We start from the raw sequence: 22,553 nt of genomic DNA, 5'->3' as shown, positions 1-22,553 counted from the left end.
CCATTTTAAACACCAGACGGTTCAGTAAGAACACAGTGGCTCAGCTGTGGTACTTTGTCAAGTGCATCTACTTTGGCCTGTCGGCCTATCAGATCCGCTGTGGCTACCCCACCCGTGTCCTGGGCAACTTTCTCACCAAGAGTTACAACTACCTCAACCTATTCCTCTTCCAAGGGTGAGTGCTCTGAAGACTAGTGTAACTACAATCACAAAACGACAGCATAATCAAGAATTGAATGAATTTATGAAAAAGGTATGAGACTAATTTCATCAGTGATGGCACATGCTCCCAATACCTGCCTGCCATAAGCTGGTTCATAACCTATATTGGTCCTAACATTGTCCTAAATATTCCTGATTTCCAGGTTCCGTCTGGTCCCGTTCCTGACAGAGCTGCGAGCGGTGATGGACTGGGTGTGGACGGACACCACTCTCAGCTTGTCCAGCTGGATCTGTGTAGAGGACATCTACGCTCACATCTTTGTTCTCAAGTGCTGGAGGATGTCAGAGAAGGTGAGGGACCACGGCCCGCTGTGTTAGTTCTCTAGGACCTCCCTATCCATCTCTGAATGAGGCTTAGAGGGGAAGAAGATAGTATGTTGTCAGAGAGGCTTTGTGGAAATGAGATACAGCAGGTTTGAGTTTTTTTGTTAGTACTTTTATTGTATTATTTTATGATGTGAAGCACTTTGTTACTTGCGTTGAAAAGCACTATAAAAATAAAGGCACCAATTATGTAGGTTCGCCAAAAGTTAACAAATGTTCATAAAAACTGTAACTAAACTTGATAATGTATTTCCCTGAACAGTTTGTTCTATTCAGAGGCTTAATCCTGTATGTGTGTTGTTTACCAGAGGTACCCCCAGCCTCGCGGGCAGAAGAAGAAGAAGGTGGTGAAGTATGGGATGGGAGGTTTGATCGTCATGCTGCTCATCTGCATCGTGTGGTTCCCCCTGCTTTTCATGTCGCTGGTCAAGTCCGTGGCCGGGGTGGTCAACAAACCTCTGGACGTATCGGTCACCATCACCCTGGGAGGCTTTCAGGTATGAAAACTGTGTCAAAGGGTTTGGGGCAACTCCATTTATTTCTGTTTACCTAATGAATTGACTGAATTTAAATGGAATTGACACCCTGGTTGACAGTATCAGTTCTTTATTGCCATTTGTTAATTTTAGAATTTGACACATTACTATCTGATTTTAGTATCTTAACCTTGGTATCTCCTCCTTCAGCCCATCTTCACTATGAGTGCCCAGCAAAATCAACTGAAGGACATCAGCAAAGCAGATTTTTCAGACTTCATGAATTCGTACAACTACATTCCGGTAAGAAAACCACCCATTTTAAAGCTTGCTTTCTGAATCTTAATTTTAGGTCAGATTTTTCAAGCTTTCAAATATCTTTTGATGCTATAGGTTTGAACACTATTACATTCTGGTTTGAATATATTACTGTGTATTACTATAATTAAGGACGTTCTCCTCCCACTCACCAGGCACTTGCAAATGTAAGTATTGTGTGTTTTAATATTTCCATACTTCTATCCATGCAGTCAGCGATGCAGTTCTTGGAGGCATACACGTCAGAGGATGTGACTGTGGCGGAGCTGGAGGGCAGTTCCAATTCCTTGTGGACCATCAGCCCCCCCAGCAGGAAGAACCTTATGGATGTTCTCAGCAAGGAGGAATACTTCCCTGTCACCATGTCCTGGACCATCCAGAGGTAAGAGAACCAGGGCCCTGTTCATTAGTCACCAAAAGGGAAGAAAACAGACTGAAACAGTCCAATAAGATACTCATTTTCATTAGCGTTGCAAAACGCTTTCAACTGTTTTCCGTTGCGTGCCCTAATGAACACTACGCTGGAGGAACCAATACTCGAATGCACACATGTATGGAAACATACTCACTTACTATCGGAGTGAGAACCAAACCTCTATTCAATCCGCATCGTGGAAGTTCGACTTTACACAGTGATGTAAATTTAAAGGCAATGTTCACGCTTTAGCGGAGGCTGCATTCACGGTTAACGCTGCATATGTCGGCTCAATCGGAAAGTACCTTTTACATTTCTATCGGGGAATCTGTAACGCAAGACTGAATAGAGCCACTATACTCACACACTTCTTAGAAACTCAAAAGTGTTTTGAACTGTAACTTGGTAAAATAACTTAGTAACTACAGTGTTGTGTAGCTCCACATAGATTACATAGTACTTTAGAGACGTAAAATATCTGTTGAGATATCTGCCCATTTACGAGTGCACAAAGTAATATGTATGGGAAAGAATGTGTGGTGTACTATTTTTGACTTGCAAAATATCTACTGTCTGTAATTGGGATTTTTCTCTCTTCAACAGGAATCTCAGTCTTGGAGCCAAAGCTGAAGTTGCGACAGATAAACATGTAGCATACCTTGATATGACAACACGACAAGAGTTAGTAGATCTACTGAATGGGACCAGAAACCAGGCTGTGTGAGTAGCCTATGCTAAGGGAAACAGACTACGACTTTTCAGGCTTAATTAAGCCTTCATAACCCTTTCATAAGGTCTTTTATAGATGCTTGATCAATCATTCATAATTAAAGTGATGCTCCACAACTTTGTATAATTTGAGCCAGCAGTTTTGAAAGTGGTGCTCACGAGCCAAAACGGGACCCAGTTTGAATTGTGTACTACATCATCAAAAAAACAACATTTGCAAGTCGTATGAAATGTTACAAATCCAACTCGTACAATATGTTCCATTTTGTTGAGATAAAGATCCCGGACTGCATCTTTAAATGTCATGTCTCTTTCTCTCCTCTCCAGGGTCATAGCACAAGTCTTCCCATGCTTCCTCAGAGCTCCCAGTGACTCCAATGCCAAACCTATAGAACAACTCCATAAAGGTAATGCACAAATCCTTAAACCTGGAATGACTTCATATGGATAGAAACATTTATACATTTACATCGTCCTGAAATGAACACTTCTGTTTTGAACTGACACATTACCCTCTTATTACTGTTGATGTATCGTTGATGATATCTCCATTTCAGACAATGGCTACAAGAACATCCTGCTCGACCTGGAGAGAACCCACAACAGCAGTGGTGAGATCCAGGAGTGGTGGATCGTAGACCAGCCATCGGCGGGACAGATCCAGATGAGGGGTGCGGCGGTGGGGAAGAAGAGAGAGGCAGGCCTCCAGCTCTACGTGTTCAGTGACAAAGTCAGCCCGCCCAGTCTGGGCTTCCTGGCAGGATACGGGTGAGTGGAGGATATCTAACGGTCTGACTTGGGTCATGTAACTCATGTTCAGTGAGACACACAATCATCATTTTTGATTGTTTGTCAGGCAGTACCAGCTCATTTCAAAATGTTGTGTTGTGCTTACTGGACACAACCCTGGTGTTGCTTTCTAAAAGATTTCCTGCATTTATAATGCTTTATCACTTGTCATAAGCATGTATGTGCCTTTTTAATGTATTATAACAAGGCTTATAATGTGTTATTTTGTATCTCACCGACAGGATCATGGGCCTGTATGCGTCGGTGGTGCTGGTCATCGGCAAGTTTGTGCGCGAGTTCTTCAGCGGCATCTCCCATTCCATCATGTTCGAGGAGCTGCCCGCCGTGGACCGCATCCTGAAGCTGTGTACCGACATCTTCCTGGTCAGAGAGACGGGCGAGCTGGAGCTGGAGGAAGATCTATATGCCAAGCTCATCTTTCTCTACCGCTCACCAGAGACTATGATCAAGTGGACCAGGGACCAAAAAACTAAATGACAGTGCCACCTAGTGGGGGGCAGAGACATGAAAAAAGCACAATCCAGCAGGAAGTCGCTAGCTCGCTACGCTCCCTGTATTTTGGTGGGATGGTAATAAGGGACCCTCTCCCTATCAAGCCTGCCATGAAAAACAATGACCTATACATGAAAGGTGACTTTGAAGAACAGCGGTGGCTGGTGGCACTTTAAATTAGGAGGACGCGCTCATAGTAATGGCTGGAACGGAATTAATTTAGTGGTATCAAACACCTGGTTTCCATGCGTTAGATAGCAGTCCAACCATTATTATGAGCCGTCCTCCCCTCACCAGCCTCCTATGTAAGAAGCAGTTTTTTGTTTGTACTCGTTTAGTACAACTCTGAAGAATTGCAGCCATCAGTCAGTGTGTTTGAGATGTCACAGACAGACAGGGAGACAGACTGCAGCTGTCCTGCCTGCCTCCAGACGTCTGGCCTTTTTCCTATTGGGAAATATGAACCAAGGGTTGTGCAATATACTGATAGCTGGCTGTAAACTTGAACAGACATGTTTTCTTGAGCTAACACGGGAGAAGGGAAAAGCGAAGTAAAGTGGGCAGCGACTGAGAGACACTAGACACTTTGATTTTCCAAGATATTTCCCTTTACAGTAGCCTACCTGGAAGTGTTTTGGCTTTTCCAGCAAGACAACAACGAGAGGTTGAAGACAACCCACTGGGCACACACTGGTTTAATCAACGTTGTTTCCATGTAATTTCAATGAAATTACGTTGAACCAACGTGTAATAGACGTTGAATTGACGTCTGCGCGCAGTGGGAAGTTACAATAATTTGTTGACGTTATTTTGTTTCTACAGAGTAATCAAGGGACCTGTGGCAGACATCGTTCTCAGGAAATGTGTATCATCTCACCAGAAAGGGATTACGTTTTTGGTTTTGTTTGAACCTGTAGTACACCTAGGAAAGAGAAACAATAAAGGGAAAAACAGTGATGTGATGAACACTGTAGAGCATAGAATGATATTTCTATATTATGGAGCACCTATAAAGACCTATGAATTGAGGGCCTAAATACAGATACTGTCGTTGATGTGTGTAACATGTGTCGGTTATATTTGATTGCTTGAAAACCCCTTGTTTTTGACATTGCATGTTAGTGTTATTTTAAATCTACAAGTTCATATGTTCAACCAAAATGTGATCAAGGTCATCAAATCTATGCATAGGAAAATGCAGCACCATGTGTAAGTGAATAGATTGTTTTCATGTGTAAGGAATCTAGTTTGTGACGTTATCGAGGTTCAGTGACCAGAATGTAACAAATGTTTGAAAGCTGACCTGCTGCCATTTTATTCCATTCCATGACTTGATTCAGTAAAAACACTGAGGGCATGCCACAAACATCAAGCCTGCATACTCCACAAGACTTGACACACATTTTAAGATTAGTTGTAAACATGAATCATCATCTAGCTTTCAGTCAGTTCCAAAGTACAGGCATAACATATAATACAAATGGAAAGGCATTCTGAAACCTAGAAGAAACTAAAGTACAATAATATACCAATTACACAAATGTATTATTTTCTTAACATAAATTTGATTCATTATAAGTGCCTTCACACACAATCGTAACTGAAATGGCTGCTTTCAACACTTCATACTGTACAAATTCAGAAATCGTCTCATCCACCCCTTTACGCATCAAACATTGAGGCACAGAGTTTGATATTGTAAGGTGAACGTGCAAATCATTATTTTCACACTGAGTATCTTGTTGCATACTGTTGTAGATTGAATGAGAAAACACCTTGATGATCCATTGAGGCAAATACAACAAATACATTACCAAACCTAGATCAACATTCAAAATCAAATGTTTTATATCACTTCAAATGTAGCAAAATATACATTATTTTACAATCGCAGTAAACCCCAAAAGGGACAAATAATATATTCAAATCTTTAAGTAGTGTTTGATTATTTTCCACAGTGATATTATATTACCATGCTTATGTTATTGTTATGAGCATAACTCGTTGTTATGCTTGATGGTTAGTGCCTACAGTTGTTTTCTAGGATACATCTGGCGATGGGAGGCAAGGCAAAGTTCACGACCTCCTGGCATGCTGAGAATGGGAGGGCTGTGGAAGATTCCGACACCCATCCTTAACAGGTAACTGGAAGTGCTCTGGTCCAGACAGGAAGTCCAGGTTCTGTGGCTAACATAGCCCACCAGCGTACTCATCCTCATCAGCCTCCCCTGCCCCCGCTCCTCCTTCCCCAGCATCGGCAGCTGAAGCAGGAGCCTTCTTCTTACCCCCCCCTGGAACCCTCAGGCTGATGGACAACTTTGCATACTGCAAGACAATTGGCACTGTGGTCAGGTTATGGCAAGTTTTCTCTACAGTATTTGTTTGTCAGAAGTGTTTCCTAAACCTCTCATTGAGTACCCACAGCCAGTTCCATGGTTTTGATCTCTTCCTGAACTAGCACAGCAGATTCAACTAATGAACCAATCAGAAAACCCTTGGTTAGTTTGAGTCAGGTGTGTGTGTGTCTTTCTGGAATTGATCAGGAAAGGTTTAAGAAATAGCTCTAAAGAAATGTAAAAGATAATAAATCGTACAAAACAACACAAGAAAGCAGGGTCTAGAGGGGTGACGCAGGTAAGCAAGCAGTTGGACTGCTATTGTTTCTATTAATAAATTACTCTGTATTATTCAGGCTAGCCTGGAAATGCATCTATGGGGTGGCTAGGAGAGAGGTTTCATAAGGAAAGGACAGCTCATGATTCCATACCTTTTAAAGACCTTAAATGTGATCAAAGGAGACAACAGAACACAATTGAGAGAAGTAGATACTCAAATGATGTGATGACATGCTTTGAAATGAATGATGGTTACATACAGTATAAGCCACAAGGCAGAACACTCACATCATTGTCCATGTACTTGAATAAGGGCGAGTTACAGACGCAGTGCACTTGGTCCTCATCCTGCTCGTCGTAGCCCTGCAGGAGCTGCTCCAAGGCAATGCAGTCCTCACTCCCACTGAAACCTGGCAGACTAGGGTCAAAGGTTAGAATGGTCAAGCATAGGGTTGCAAAATTCCGGTAACTTTCCCAAAATTCCCAGGTTTTCCAGAAATCTTTCCAGAAATTCCGCCGGGTGGAGTATTCACAGATTCCGTGTTTATTACCTCCTGACTCCAGGAATATTCCAACCCGGGATTTCTGGAATTGGGGGTAAGTTACCAGAATTATGAATCCCTAGTCAAACATAACAAAATTCATAACCTTCATATTTACCTTTTAGTTAGACCAATGTAAAGTCAATACCTGTAACTCTCTCGAACACATTTATCTGCTGCTACGAAGTCATTTCTGTGAAGGTGGACTAGCACTTGGGCAATGGTTTTCTGAAGAAGAAAATACACAGGCAACCATTTGGTTTTAATCTTCACAACAGGGGTAATAATAACACAGTCTGCTCACTTTTGAACACGGTCAATTGTCTTTATCAGGCTAAATAAGTGAAAGATCCTTAAACACACCTTAAAACACGTTGGGTAATTCTCTATTTCTTTATACATGTTCTTTTCCTTCTGAATCGACACTGCTGCTTCATCAAGCCTGACGGGCCAAAAACAACAGTTAGCTGGAAGGGAATGAGTAGGAAAGGTAGAACAATCTGTAAAGCAGGTGAGAATTTACTTGTGTTGCCTGACGAGAAGTCTTGATGCTTTCCCCAGCATCTCTACAGCTTGACGTAGACGGTCTTCATTCTGCAGAAATATACATTCATCATATCAACAATATTTTGATTGATTTGGTCACTTTTCATCACATTAATATATATCCAATATCAATGAAATAAGACTGAGATTCCTGCAGATGTGTCCCTGAACTGAGGCTGTGGCTTGGAAGCAACTCAATGATTGGTGTTCTCTACTATCAAAACTTCAAGTCGTACCTCAAATACTGATGCAGCTTTCTGGTACAGATCCACTGCTTTTGCTAGATCCTGTGATTCGATTAGCCTGAAAAAAGAAAAGGGCAACTTAAGTAGCCTAAGCATCAAAACGAGGAATAACAACGAGCATCATCATACGTTTACAGTGACATGCCAATGTTGACAGGGAATTCATTTTGAGAGACCGTCTAAGATGATCAATATTGGCTACCGGTACGTACTTTCCAGCTCTGTCGAGGGCCAAGGCTGCAGTGTCTGGTGTGCCATTCTCTACATACATCATGCTTGCTCTCTCAATATACTGGATAGCCTCTGGTATCCTCTGCATGTCCTGGAGAGAAAAAAACATGTCTGTCAATGATTAGCATTAGTAGCTAGTTAATATTAAAACAGTAGTCATGTCATGTGTCAAAAGCATCTGGCTAAAAACAAAGCCTTTAATCTAGAAGGGGGCAACAAAAACTTTAAAACTATGGCATAAACGCAACAGTAAATGTCACTCGACCTCTGATAAACATTAATGTCAATCATATATACTTGTTATCACATTAACACTAACCTTGAGCATCATACCAGCTGCCTCAAGTGCTCTGTAACAGAAAGGTCTCCTTAGCAACATTCAATACAACCAGACATAGACAAATCAGTGTCATTCTGGTTCTTTTAATATCATTACATAAGATAGGCCTAGATCTTTTATACTCACTTGGCTGCATGGAAAAGTCTGTACATTGAGTTGAGTTAAAGAAAACGTTGATGTTGTTATCAGATCTTTGTGGGCCACGATGTTCAAATACAGCATATACAATTACCTTGTTCAAAACAAACCTGCAATACCATTTATAAGCCTCCCTCCCCATTGGCAGTGAAAGGATACGTTTTGTTGTTGGTATGTGCCTCTGCCTCTTGCAGGTATGCCTCCTTCGCTTCTTCAAGCATCTTGGCATTTTTAAAGGCAACAGCTGGGCGAAAAGGGAATGCTTTATTATGCATTTATAATAAGCCAAATCACAAGACAACTTGAGCAACACTTCTGCAATATAGCCTAATATTACTGACAGTGTGCTATTGCCCAACTAGACTATCAAATGTTGTTGTAGTAGGGGACATGCATTCAGGTCCAAATTGTTGCTGCATAGAATGTATGAGCCTTTGGGATACAATACCTGCTTTTGAGTACTCTGATGCAGCACTGTCATAGTCAGGCTTCCATTTCATGAAGCTAGTCTTTAAACTGTGGGGAAAATGCATCATATTTCAGTGCCAAACATTACAGCAGCATTGCCTCTGAAAAAAGTTACAATCATATGGATTTGCCATAGGATGTAATACAGGTATGGACGCCCTAGTATTGATGAAGTGATACCGACAGGCTTAACTGCGGTGCAGCTCAGCTGGCTTCCTATCTAGAATGGCAAGCTAGCTTGCTAAATTGAAAATACCATTCCTATGCTATTTGCTTTATATATAGGTACTTTACAATACACGATTACCAATACTATGATCGTGGCTGACTACCTACTGTAATAGCTCAAATGCAAGCTAGCTAGCTAACGTCATCTAGCTAGCGAGATTTCCTTACTATTTTTCAGCCTTGGCAATGTGGTCGTGCGCCTCGTTGATTTTCGCAGCCATCTGGTCCAGTGGCAGCTCTGCTGTGTAGTCTACTAGTAATGTAATGAAACAGTTATTAATATTTAAGTTCTCACTGGCTAAAATGTAGTGAGATGTTGCCGTTACTGGTTTCAGGAGACCTTTCCTTCATCAGTGTGTTGACTACGGAAGTTCGTGAGTTGCATTTTATTTTTCTACTCATATACTGCGACAACGTTACAATGTTGCACCTACTGGGCAATAATGTAACAGTTCTTTTTTTTCTCAGTTGAACGCCCTTCCCTAGAAAGGCCCTTCCCTAGAAAACTAGTCTTATTTCATCAATTCAATTCAAGGGGCTTTATTGGCATGGGAAACATATGTTAACATTGCCAAAGCAAGTGAGGTAGATAATATAGCAAAGTGAAATAAACAATAAAATTCATCTCTATTTGCAATGCATTATGAAATCTCCAGTTATTCATTTATATAGCCTACAAATTGTATAATATAATTCCTCTATTATTACATGTATTTTATAAAGCCGTTTTACACCAGCAGTTGCAAAGTGCTTTACAGATACCCAGCCCAGAACAAGCAATGCAGAGGAAGAAGCAGTGGCCAGGAAAAACTCCCTAGAAGGAACCTAAGAAGAAATCTAGAAAGGAACTAGGCTCAGAGTGGTGTCTAGTCCTCATCTGGCTATTATTATCAGTGAACAAAATTGTTGCTACTATTTTTTATGTGATAAACTAATAAATTCGTATAGCCCAGTCGAATATATCACTGCCAAACCAGTAGACATGGCCTATCACATGATACCAATTGACAGAGTTCTTGGCTCGGGTTCACCTGAGCAGGGCTCCTGTGTCTGAAATAGTAACTGTATCTTTAAGGCGTTTGCCTACCCCTGTCTGCTTTGTGTTGTGTAGCGGTGTGGAGAGTCACGCCATCAGAACATGCTTTAATTCTGAAAGGTAGAGGTGGAAAAGGGGTTAAGAAACTTTCACCTTTGGAGCAACAATCGACAAGTTGGGCAAGGTGAGTTTGATTACTACTTTTATTATATTGTTAATCAGTGTGTGTTCTTTACCAAGACAAAAAACGGCATCCTTTCTTCCTAGTTGGTTGATGTTGAGAAAAGGTGTTTATAGCTTTGGATATGCCTCTCCAAAACACGAGGTTTGTTCATAAACGGCGCTTGAAAAGTGTCAGACTTTTCATACAATTTATCCAAACTAAGTGTTTAATTTTAGGATAAAATGTAACTTCCTTTCCTTATGTAACCCTGAGGTCTTTAAGAGGGTTGCGCTACTGGCATGATCAACATGCTATTATTGAATTAGATTACCGTAATAGCTATACAACGTTTGAACATCGATTTTAAATGTATTCAGAGTTTAAGATTAAATGCGCAGCAACCTTTATGTAATTTAGTTGCCAGCAAGCGGGAAACCAATGTTTGCATTGCAGTGGGTCTGACGACTTGCGGATTGTGGTTTGTGTAGAAAGGGAATAATGCCCCTTTAAAGCAAACGGCCAATTTACCATAACAATTGAATCAAAGGGATGGTTCCTTGACACGATTTTGCCTGCGTTTTAGTAGTATGTTTATTGAGTCCCGATGACGTCTAGGTATTTTGCTGATGTTGAATAAGGGGTACATTCCAAATTCTTGTCTGACTCTTTGTTTTGTCGGTGCAGGATACCGTTGTTTCGTGCGTGTCGGAAATGAAGTCTACTCAAATTTTACTATCCACTGCACTTATTTTCCTTCTATCTGGACTTTCCATGATTACCGCCTGCAACAAGGCTCTCTGTGCCAGTGATGTCAGCAAGTGCCTCATTCAGGTAAGAAGGCTAAGCTCTTAGTGCGTTTTTTAAAAGGCATTCGGTTTAGGTAAACTTTTGTCTCACTAATACAATTTTTCTGTTACTAAATCACTTTGAGAGAACTCTATGGAATTTCAATAAGGAATCTCTCACGTCTTTTCAGAGTAAATTGCCACTGCCATAGTGTTATGCCAATATTTTATTTCTTGGAATTCAGCTAAGACTTGATGAACTTCCCACTATGCATTTCCACTGTGTGTATGTCATTTTACATGAACCTAAAATCTCTACATTCTCTCTACTGGAAACATGCATACAACCGTAATAGTACCTGTAAACTAAATAAACCTGTCTGAGAACACTCAACTAACAAAGCGGAGATACTAAAAATGTACTCCGAAGTTGTCAGGGCTTACAATCAAGCGCATGTTTTACATTTACAGCCACACAGTGTCTTCAAAGGATGTAGCCTAGTCTACCTTGGCTGTACATGCGATGGCCAATGGAGATTGATATCTGTATACCTTCCATGGTTGCTGTTGCAGCCACAACCACACTTGACTGTTAGCTCCATCCCTGTGCACATCTGGAATTTGACCTCTGCTCTCCCTTTGAACTGCCCTCCCAGCCACACTGGAGGAGTCACAGAACAGGCATCTTAAGGTCGGCCCACTCCTCAAACATACGCAGTTACACACACCCGCCCGTAGTGATTTCTAACAGGATATGTATGGCTTATTTTCTTGAGTCAACCATGACGTGCTCAATACACAAAAATAATGTTATATTGTTTTGGCCCTCATGTAACGACTAAAGCCAGACTGAGACTACTGTATTGAAAGAATGTTTGCACAACATGATAGAAGGCTTAAATGCATATGCATTTGTGTGCATGCTATGCAAATGTGCCACCCTCACTGTCTATTGCTGAATTTCTCTCTTACTTGTGAGTTATCCACTTATGTACATCAGTCCTGCCACGTACATAAAATGTGACCATGTTATAATATACATTGTGTGTTTTGTGATGTACAGGAGCTGTGTCAGTGCAGGCCCTCTGATGGGAACTGCTCATGCTGTAAGGAGTGTATGCTCTGTCTGGGCACGCTGTGGGAGGAGTGCTGCGACTGTGTGGGTAGGTGCCAGAGTTGTACAGTTGTGGCCTAAAGTTTTGAGAATGACACAAATATTAATTTTCAAAGTCTGCTGCCTCAGTTTGTATGATGGCAATTTGCATATACTCCAGAATATTATGAAGAGTGATCAGATGAATTGCAATTAATTGCAAAGTTGCTCTTTGCCATGCAAATGAACTGAATCCCCCAAAAACATTTCCACTGCATTTCAGCCCTGCCACAAAAGGACCAGCTGACATCATGTCAGTGATTCTCTCGTTAACACAGGTGTGAGTGTTGACGAGGACACGGCTGGAGATCACTCTGTCATGGTGATTGAGTTCAAATAACAGACTGGAAGCTTCAAAAGGAGGGTGGTGCTTGGAATCATTGTTCTTCCTCTGTCATCCATGGTTACCTGCAAGGAAACACGTGCCGTCATCATTACTTTGCACAAAAAGGGCTTCACAGGCAAGGATCTTGCTGCCAGTAAGATTGCACCTAAATCAACCATTTATCTGATCATCAAGAACTTCAAGGAGAGCGGTTCAATTGTTGTGATGAAGGCTTCAGGGCGCCGAAGAAAGTCCAGCAAGCGCCAGGACCGTCTCCTAAAGTTGATTCAGCTGCGGGATCGGGGCACCACCAGTACAGAGCTTGCTCAGGAATGGCAGGTGTGAGTGCGGCAAAGACTTTTGGAGGATGGCCTGGTGTCAAGAAGGGCAGAAAAGAAGCCACTTCTCTCCAGGAAAAACATCAGGGACAGACTGATATTCTGCAAAAGGTACAGGGATTGGACTGCTGAGGACTGGGGTAAAGTCATGTTCTCTGATGAATCCCCTTTCCGATTGTTTGGGGCATCCGGAAAAAAGCTTGTCCGGAGAAGTCGAGGTGAGCGCTACCATCAGTCCTGTGTCATGCCAACAGTAAAACACAGCCATGAATAAAGAATGGTACCAACACATCCTCCGAGAGCAGCTTTTCCCAACCATCCAGGAACAGTTTGGTGACGAACAATGCCTTTTCCAGCATGATGGAGCACCTTGCCATAAGGCAAAGCGATAACTAAGTGGCTCGGGGAACAAAACATCGATATTTTGGGTCCTTGGCCAGGAAACTCCCCAGACCTTAATCCCACTGAGAACTTGTGGTCAATCCTCAAGAGGTGGGTGAACAAACAAAAACCCACATTCTGCCGAACTCCAAGCATTGATTATGCAAGAATGGGCTGCCATCAGTCAGGATGTGGCCCAGAAGTTAATTGACAGCATGCCAGGGCGGATTGCAGAGGTCTTGAAAAAGAAGGGTCAACACTGCAAATATTGACTCTTTGCATCAACTTCATGTAATTGTCAATAAAAGCCTTTGACACTTATGAAATGCTTGTAATTATACTTCAGTATTCCATAGTAACATCTGACAAAAATATCTAAAGACACTGAAGCAGCAAACTTTGTGGAAATTAATATTTGTGTCATTCTCAAAACTTTTGGCCACGACTGTAGAATCGAGTCTGACTCATGTCACAAATTTGCTTTGAGACTCGACATGATAGAAAATAAAAACTTGAGACTTAACTTGGAGCCTCGATTTGATTAATGACTTGAAATGATCTGGCCAGGTTTTGTCATTTTGTGGCACGGAGACTCCATGGATTACTCTCCACGCAGCCAGAGTAGCCGCAGGCATCACACTTGCAAAAAAAATAAAAAGTTAGAGAGGATTGCCATAAATATACAGCTCCAAAAATTGTTTGGGGATCAAGCATATAAACTGTTTACTTTGCCATCTCACCAGCAATGGGGCATCAAGCAACAATTACTAGCATAGGTCTTTTGTTAAGTCAAAATTGCTTAATATTGATCTTATGAAGCTTGCGTTTGGAATTAGTTAAAATGTATTATTACATAATCAAAATGTGTTGTGGACAAAATAATGAAAAGGGCTGTCTGCTAGCCTCAATAAATAGACAAAGATTTGTAGTTGATTGATGTCATTGCATGTCTCGACTATTTTTTTTACTTGACTTGAAATAACTTGGCTCAGCTCAACTTGCTCCTAAAATGCACGACTTGGAATTGACTCTAGACTCTGCCAGTTCTACTTAGGACTTGAAACTTTGACCATTTGACTTGAAAAGAGCAAACTACAACCAGGGTCAGAATGGATTAATGAGGATGGGTATTTGGTATTTGCATCATATTGAGCGCCTCCAAATCCTTCCTTCCATTATTCACTGATTGTTCAAGGTAGTGCACCCAACCTATTTTACAAGTGTGGTGCAGTGAATGTTGAGTATCATATGAACAAATAGTGGTTTATTGATGATCAGTAATTTATTGTAAAAGTATTTGATTTATTTACCAATTATCAACTTGTTCCCTGCATCCCATCACACAGGGATGTGTAACCCCAGGAACTACAGCGACACTCCGGCTACCTCCAAGAGCACGGTGGAGGAACTCTACCGACCCATCCCCTCACTGTTCCGTGCCCTCACCGAGGGTGAAGCACCCATCAACATGATGGTAGTATCCTTCCCCGTGGCTGAGGAACTATCTTACCATGAGAACCTGGTGTCTTTCCTGGAAACTCTGGAGGACCAGCACCAAAATGTCTCCCTGACCGGGAACAGTATCCACGCCAGCTACGATAACACCCAAAGTACTGAAGGTAGGGAGGGATGAACGGGTTGAATTCTGGGAACAATCATAGCTGCTGGGTATTCCATAATAAGAGAATAAACAGAGCGTGGGTACGTCATACAGTCTTACAAAGATACCTTTTATCAAAGTATTAGTTCATCAGAAGACTCTGAAGATTCTACATAGTTTAGCATTTGTAGCAAAAATACCATTCAAGTCACGGGACCGATATTGTCATTTTTCACACATCGTGTCTAAACGTTTCTATTGTGAAGCTCTACAAGGTCACATAGGTAACAAGATGCTCACGGGTTATGACTGTATGAACTACACATTGAAACATCCAGCCCAAAGCGGGAAGTTTAAATAACATACTTACTAGTCGCCAAAGTTGGTTTGTCCGGTGTAGGCCGTCACTGTAAATAAGGATTTGTTCTTAACTGCCTAGTTAAATACAATTTTAAAGTTCTGGCAGATTGGCCACCCCCGTAAGTGCTAAAGATATGAAGTTTGGTCCAGCCCACTATTTTAGGGAATCCCCAAGAGTCAACGAATAGCTCAAATCCCCGACAGACTGTATATTGTTTTAGGAGAGGGAGAGCTATAATGAAGTCATCGCTAAAACTGCTTTGATCCGAGCTCGGTGGCTAGACCCCTCGATAAAAACGTATGCAATCTCGGGCTGTCTTTTGATGGGTTTAGTGGGCTGCTAGCCCTGCAAATTGAGTAGATTGCTACTGCTGCTGGCCTTGTGGACTTTCATGTGCATCCACTCCATTTGTCTTCTACTCAGCTCAGCAACCGGTCCTAGTGATTTGTAATTGACTAGGAACCTCTGTGTGTGTGTGTGTGTTCATGCAGCTTTAGTATTCTGATCATATTTCTGAGCAGGGAATTCCGAACGAGTCATGCGGCTATGCCTACATTTTTAAATATGTCCAGTGTGTCCGGATTCCCTTTTCCCGGGGGGCAAAGACAGAGTTTGCGAAACCCTGCTTTAGAGTACCTTCATAAATGTAAAGTGAAGACTAAGCATGTTTTCTGTAAGTTTTTCCAATGGATAGTGGTAATATTTGCCTGTTGTATTCCTTGGAGAAATAAGCCTTTGAATGCCATGTCTTTCCCCTCCACAGATAACATGTGCACTGTGGTGTACTTTGACGACTGCGTGTCCATCCGCCAGTGCAAGCAATACTGCGAGTCCATGGGGGGCTCCAAATATCGCTGGTTCCACAATGCCTGCTGTGAGTGTATCGGCCCAGAGTGCCTCGACTACGGCAGCAAAACCGTCAAGTGTATGAACTGCCTGCTCTGATTGAAGCCAATGGGACGGGCCACATTAGGGTACTGTGTTCAAACTGCCACAAGGGGGCACTATCTGGAGTAGTAGATGGTGAAGGTTAACTGAGGAATATGACTTTCATAATGCTTCAGTATTTTTATGAATTATTTTTGCTCATTTTTATATTTTATAGGTTCTCTAGCAAATTAGAAATATATCATTTAAAAAGTTTTTTTTTTTAAATAGTTAAGAGAAGAGGTTGATGTTTTAAAATGTGTAATGAAATGGCATTTTATTTTTGATGTCATGGAAAATCAGAGTAAATGCTATTTGTATAATTGTTTTATCACGTGTTATTTTAGGAAACAATGTCCATATTCAATCAAACTAATAGCCAGCTGTTCACATATTTTATATGTGCAGTTAAAATGATTTGTTTCATACTGTAAACATGATTTAAAATCTAATAAAATAATTTAAGATAAGTTCGGCCAGACATATAGGACATGTTTAGTACAGATGGGTTAAGTTCAGCTGGCCAGACAGATGGGACATGTTTGGCTGACCAGATAGGATAAGCAGGGTTTGTACGGTGATGGAATTTTAAGTGTTTTTCAGGCCTGGAAAAGTTGGGACAAGTTTGGCCAGATATGATAATTTCAGAAATAAGTTTGGCCGGCTGGATAGGTTTGGCCAAATGAAACTAGTTCAGCTGGCTGGCACAATAGGACAAGTCATCAAGACAGATGGGATATATGTTCAGCTGGCTGGACAGATAACAAGTTCGGATGATTGGCCAGATAGGTTAAGGTCAGCTCGCTGGACAGATGAGACAAGTGCAGCCAGATAAGTTTGGTCGGCCGGTCAGACAGATAAGTTCACAACCGGGGATCCGAGCTTCATCAGCCAACACTAGATATTGGTTAATCAAATCTTCCCATTCCGGCTTAATTTGGCATGCCTTCTAAAACAGCCAAGGTCGAACTATGTGTGGAAGGGGAGAGAGGGGCATGCATCCCACATCAGTTGACAAAAATGTAGAATTCCTACTACCAGCCATTATGGGTAGCACTCATTATTCGTCAATTGTGGGAATAAATTAGGATATGCATGCATGTTTGTTTTTTTATATACAGTATATAGTAGATGCAGTACAACTGAGGGGAAGGCGTTTGAAATGATGTTGCGGATCTGGTTCTGTACTGTAGGTGGCACCATGTGCTCTTCTTAATGGATGAGCCCATCTCTCTTGGAAAGGCCCTAGGATCCATGTGTACAGGGTTGGTCAGACATTCACTGGAACGACAACCCTACAATTATCATGGTACTTCTTAATGGTAAGTTTACAAACATGGCAAGTGGTGAAATAAGTATAGCTAGTTAAAATTGTAATGTAATGGCTTTGCAGATAATAAGACAGTCTGTCTTTATCTGGCTAAAAGAGGAGGAATATAATATCTATTGTTTGCAGGAAACTCTTCTACACCTTTAGACGAAGTTGTATCAAAGCCTACTGGACGACAGATTGTTTTTAACCAAGATAATAATTTACAACTTACTTTTCCCCTATATAACATAGATACAGCAGATCCCCTTATTGTATGGGACACTTTAACACTGAACAAAAATATAAACGCAACATGTAAAGTGTTAATCCCATGTTTCATGATCTGAAATAAAAGACCACAGAAATGTTCCATATGCAAAAAAAGCTTATTTCTTTCAAATGTTATGCACAAATTTGTTTACATCCCTGTTAGTGAGGATTTCTCCTTTGCCAAGAAAATCCATCACCTGACAGCTGTGGCATATCAAGAAGCTGATTAAACAGCATGATCACATAACACAATGCCACAGATGTCTCAAGTTCTTGGTCACCTCCCTGACCAAGGCCCTCCTCCCACGACTGCTCAGTTTGGCCGGGCAGCCAGCTCTAGGAAGAGTCTTGGTGGTTCCAAACTTCTTCCATTTAAGAATGGCCACTGTGTTCTTGGGGACATTCAATGCTGCAGAAATATTTTGGTACCCTTCCCCAGATCTGTGCCTCGACACAATCCTGTCTCGGAGCTCTACGGACCATTCCTTCGACCTCATGGCCTGGTCTTTGATCTGACATGACTGTCAGCTGTGGGACATTATATAAACAGGTGTATGTCTTTCCAAATCATATCCAATCAAGTTGTAGAAACAGCTCAAGGATGATCAATGGAAACAGGACGCACCTGAGGTCAATTTCGAGTCTCATAGCAAAGGGTCTGAATACTTATGTAAATAAGGTATGTTTTTTATTTTTTAATACATTAGCAAACATTTTTTTTAAACTTTTCGCTTTCTCAGTATAGGGTATCTGGCCGAACTTGTTTTGTTTTATCTGGCAAGCCGGCCAAACTTATCTTATTGGACCGAACACCAAATTCGTCCTGCCCGGCAGGTCAAACTTTACTCACCTGTTCAGCCAGTCGAATTTGTCCCATCTGTCTGGCTGACCGGAACGGCCAAACATATCCAACTAGACGTTGGAACATTACTGCAGGGACTTGCTTCTATTCAGCCACGAGCATTAGTGAGGTCGGGCACTGATGTTTGGCTCGCAGTCGGCGTTCCAATTTCTCCCAAAGGTGTTCCATGGGGTTGAGATCAGGGCTTTGTGCAGGCCAGTCAAGGTTTTCCACACTGATCTCGACTTAAGCTATCTAGAACTTATCCTAGCCGGCCAGACCCGATCTGACAGCTACACTAATAGACAGCTACGAAGAATATAGATACACTCTCTTGGTAAATACAGCTGTGGTCTACAGCTGTACAAGCCCCATAAAGCTGCCAGAAGGGCAACACACAGGAGAGGCAGGAGAGGAGTGGGGGAAGTAAGGTGACTTCCGTGTAGTTGGAGGCGGTGCCCGAGCTAAGACGAGGGAGTTTGAGTTTGTGTGCCCAACAGGATACAGCAAGAGGAGTGCACATTTGTGGCCTGCTGGAGGTCATTTTGCAGGGCTCTGGCAGTGCTCCTCCTTGCACAAAGGCGGAGGTAGCGGTCCTGCTGCTGGGTTGTTGCCCTCCTACGGCCTCCTCCACGTCTCCTGATGTACTGGCCTGTCTCCTGGTAGCGCCTCCATGCTCTGGACACTACGCTGACAGACACAGCAAACCTTCTTGCCACAGCTCGCATTGATGTGCCATCCTGGATGAACTGCACTACCTGAGCCACTTGTGTGGGTTGTAGACTCCGTCTCATGCTACCACTAGAGTGAAAGCACCGCCAGCATTCAAAAGTGACCAAAACATCAGCCAGGAAGCATAGGAACTGAGAAGTGGTCTGTGGTCACCACCTGCAGAACCACTCCTTTATTGGGGGTGTCTTGCTAATTGCCTATAATTTCCACATTTTGTCTATTCCATTTGCACAACAGCATGTGAAATTTGTCAATCAGTGTTGCTTCCTAAGTGGACAGTTTGATTTCACAGAAGTGTGATTGACTTGGCGTTACATTGTGTTGTTTAAGCGTTCCCTTCATTTTTTTGAGCAGTGTATATTGTATATTTGAGATTCGTCAAAGTAGCCACCCCTTTGCCTTGATGACAACTTTGCACACTCTTGGTATTCTCTCAACTAGCTTCACCTGGATTTCCCCCCCCCCCCCAACAGTTTAGAAGGATTTCCCACATATGCTGAGCACTTGTTGGCTGCTTTTCCTTCACTCTGCGGTCCAACTCATCCCAAACCATCTCCTTCATTACCCGCTTCCCTGCCCAAAGCTACACAAAATGGTTGAATGATAAAAACACTTTTCGTGTGCTCTGGCACCGCTTGCCATGCGGTAGCAGATAGAACAGTCTATGACTTGGGTGACTGGAGTCTGATCCTGACACCACCTAGTATATAGGTCCTGGATGGCAGGAAGCTTGGCCCCAGTGATGTACGGGGCTGTACGCACTACACTCTGTAGCGCCTTACGGTCGGATGCCGAGCAGTTGCCATAACAGACGGTGATGTAACTGGTCAGGCTGCTCTCAATGGTGCAGATGTAGAACTTTTTGAGGATCTGGGGACCCATGCCAAATATTTTCAGTCTCCTGAGGGGGAAGAGGCGTTGTCGTGCCCTCGTCACAACTTTCTTGGTGTGTTTGGACCATGATAGTTTGTTGATGTGGACACCAACAAACTTGAAACTCTCGACCCACTCCACTACAGCCTCGTTGATGTGAATGGGGGCGTGTTCAGCCCCCCTTTTCCTGTAGTCCACAATCATCTCCTTTGTCTTGCTCACGTTGATTGAGAGGTTGTCCTGGCACCTCCTCCCTATATGCTGTCTCATTGTTGTAGGTGATCAGGCCTACCACCGTTGTGTCATCAGCAAACTTAATGATGTTGTTGGAGTCGTGCTTGGCACGCAGTCGTGGGTGAACTAAGTACGCACCCCTGAGGGGCCCGTGTGTTGAGGATCAGCTTAGCAGATGTGTTGTTGCCTACCCTTACCACCTGGGGGCAACCCGTCAGGAAGTCCAGCATACAGTTGCAGAGGGAGCTGTTCAGTCCCAGGGTCCTTAGCTTAGTGATGAGCTTTGTGGGCACTATGGTGTTGAATGCTGAGCTGTAGTCAATGAACAACATTCTCACATAGGTGGTCCTTTTGTCCAGGTGGGAAAGAGCAGTGTGGAGTGCGATTGAGATTGTGTCATCTGTGGATCAGTTGGGGTAGTATACGAGTTGGAGTGAGTCTAGGGTTTCCGGGATGATGGTGTTGATGTAAGGCATGACCAGCCTTTCAAAAAACTTCATGGCTACCAACGTGAGTGCTACGGGGCAGTAGTCATTTAGGCAGGTTATTTTCGCTTTCTTGGCCACAGGGACTATGGTGGTCTGCTTGAAACATGCAGGTATTACAGGAACCACCTACTGTACGGGGTAGTAAAAAAAATGAACAAATTGTACGAATTACCCCCCCAATTTAAAAAAAAAAAAAACAAATTCACGATACTACCCTGAATTTCAAACAAAAACTGTACTATTCAGATCCCTACACAGACTCAGGAACCTGGGAGGTGTAAACTCATATTCAGTACTTCCCATAACATTTCGGCTGTAAGTCCTGGAGATCCAGAAATCTATTTGCCGCCTTCACAATGATTTTTTATCAGTTTGACTAGTGCAATTTATCACTTGGGCTATAAAACGCAACAAAGTCCACCTTCTTCACTGTTAGTATGTCGTGATCCTTCTCCTGCATGGCATTCACTGTAGACTGTTGGCCATCCACTACCATCTCTCTACGCACTTCTCCACATAGGAGACCTGCTGGATGGCACCGATCCTAGCTACTGAGACCTTCTTCATCCTCAACAGGGCACTCCGGGAATGTGATTCCCATCACAATAACAACATGCTTCATCTGACTCTTCAACTACTACATATTTTTTCATTCGACAACCACACAGCCTCTATATACAACGAAACACCTGAGATGACACCTTTAACCGGTGCCCTACTCTGAAAATCATAACTTTTCACATCTTGTTGAGCCACAGAGCTTTCACCTTTTGCGCTGTTGACACAAATGAACTTCAGCATCATACCGCTCCTGGTCACTCGAACCGATTCCACTTCACCATCTCTGAGACCGCAAACAGGTCACCCCAAAAAACAATTTATTGTGGATCGCACTGAAACCATAAACTGCTGTGCATTTCCAACTTTAGCCCTTTTCAATCCCCTCTTTTTCACCAACGTCCACTCATTCTCACCAACTGTACTTAGGCCAAGAGAATCGCAAAATACTTCCGCCATTGCACCCCCAGTCATCCCCCCGGACTCCCTCGCCCTTTGCTGTGAAAGATGCGAGAGTTTGTGTTCTCGAAGTATCATCCATATTGTTCACATTACAGCACAGCTGTTGCGTCACCATCTTTTTCTCAATTTCCCCAATTATCTGCACTACTCGCCGCCATTTCCCTTCCTGACTTCCCTTCGCCGAGCAAATTCTTTTGACAACACCAAAAACCTGTTACCGCCATCTTCCTCACCTATCAAAGTTGTTCAAGATCTATGTAATAAAGCTTTTATCCGTGGCAGTGCTGCTAGCGCCGTCTCCGGCCCACACTCCAGCACAGTAGGTGGCGTTAATGCATCAACGTTGGATGCCAATCACCCCAACGAAGGAGGAGGCTGCTAGCTAGGCTAGGGGAAACTGGTACAGTGTCCTTCGCCCCCGCCTGCCAAGCACTGCCTTCCCGCAGTTCTGTTAACGTTATTGGAACTGGCTAGTGACACTGCCTGGTACATGCTAGCAGACGGGAGTGAACGACAGTGTGTGCCGGTGTAGCAGCCTTAACAGCATCGCAGGGGGCGTGGCATGTAGTAAATGA

The 22,553-nt window shown here is 42.7% G+C and overlaps 3 protein-coding genes across 4 annotated transcripts in view; 2 read left to right on the top strand and 1 right to left on the bottom strand.

Annotated features, from left to right (window-relative positions):
* The window catches only part of LOC139531787 (piezo-type mechanosensitive ion channel component 2-like), a 151,127-nt gene extending 146,370 nt beyond the window's left edge, over window positions 1–4,757 (top strand). The window contains exons 43-51 of the mRNA XM_071328627.1: window positions 17–175; window positions 366–513; window positions 855–1,043; window positions 1,233–1,325; window positions 1,553–1,722; window positions 2,359–2,475; window positions 2,812–2,891; window positions 3,042–3,252; window positions 3,516–4,757. Coding sequence (XP_071184728.1) covers window positions 17–175; window positions 366–513; window positions 855–1,043; window positions 1,233–1,325; window positions 1,553–1,722; window positions 2,359–2,475; window positions 2,812–2,891; window positions 3,042–3,252; window positions 3,516–3,771 — 1,423 coding nt within the window. The 3' untranslated portion in view covers window positions 3,772–4,757. The remainder of the gene's footprint in view (window positions 1–16; window positions 176–365; window positions 514–854; window positions 1,044–1,232; window positions 1,326–1,552; window positions 1,723–2,358; window positions 2,476–2,811; window positions 2,892–3,041; window positions 3,253–3,515) is intronic.
* Window positions 4,758–5,076: 319 nt separating this feature from the next.
* Window positions 5,077–9,576, bottom strand: LOC139531792 (gamma-soluble NSF attachment protein-like). Of its 2 annotated transcripts, none has more exons than XM_071328638.1 (12): window positions 9,308–9,576; window positions 8,892–8,959; window positions 8,603–8,687; window positions 8,432–8,449; window positions 8,285–8,333; window positions 7,947–8,056; window positions 7,726–7,792; window positions 7,467–7,537; window positions 7,307–7,385; window positions 7,092–7,171; window positions 6,690–6,819; window positions 5,077–6,111 (listed from the first exon to the last, which is right to left on the bottom strand). In XM_071328638.1, the coding sequence occupies exons 1-12, from the start codon at window positions 9,358–9,360 to the stop codon at window positions 5,974–5,976; spliced, it is 948 nt and encodes a 315-aa protein (XP_071184739.1). In that variant the 5' UTR covers window positions 9,361–9,576; the 3' UTR covers window positions 5,077–5,973. The 2 variants fall into 2 exon arrangements, with proteins under 2 accessions (XP_071184739.1, XP_071184740.1); XM_071328639.1 differs by having other exon boundaries at window positions 8,285–8,315.
* A 532-nt stretch (window positions 9,577–10,108) lies between these two features.
* LOC139531795 (twisted gastrulation protein homolog 1-A-like) lies at window positions 10,109–17,890 on the top strand. Its single transcript, XM_071328642.1, has 5 exons — window positions 10,109–10,359; window positions 11,023–11,169; window positions 12,187–12,286; window positions 14,667–14,939; window positions 16,045–17,890. The coding sequence occupies exons 2-5, from the start codon at window positions 11,050–11,052 to the stop codon at window positions 16,224–16,226; spliced, it is 675 nt and encodes a 224-aa protein (XP_071184743.1). The 5' UTR covers window positions 10,109–10,359; window positions 11,023–11,049; the 3' UTR covers window positions 16,227–17,890.
* The last annotated feature ends 4,663 nt before the right edge of the window (window positions 17,891–22,553 follow it).

Source organism: Salvelinus alpinus, chromosome 10, assembly GCF_045679555.1.
Source record: "Salvelinus alpinus chromosome 10, SLU_Salpinus.1, whole genome shotgun sequence".
Classification (NCBI taxonomy): Eukaryota; Metazoa; Chordata; class Actinopteri; order Salmoniformes; family Salmonidae; genus Salvelinus; species Salvelinus alpinus.
This window is presented reverse-complemented; position numbering and strand designations above follow the sequence as displayed.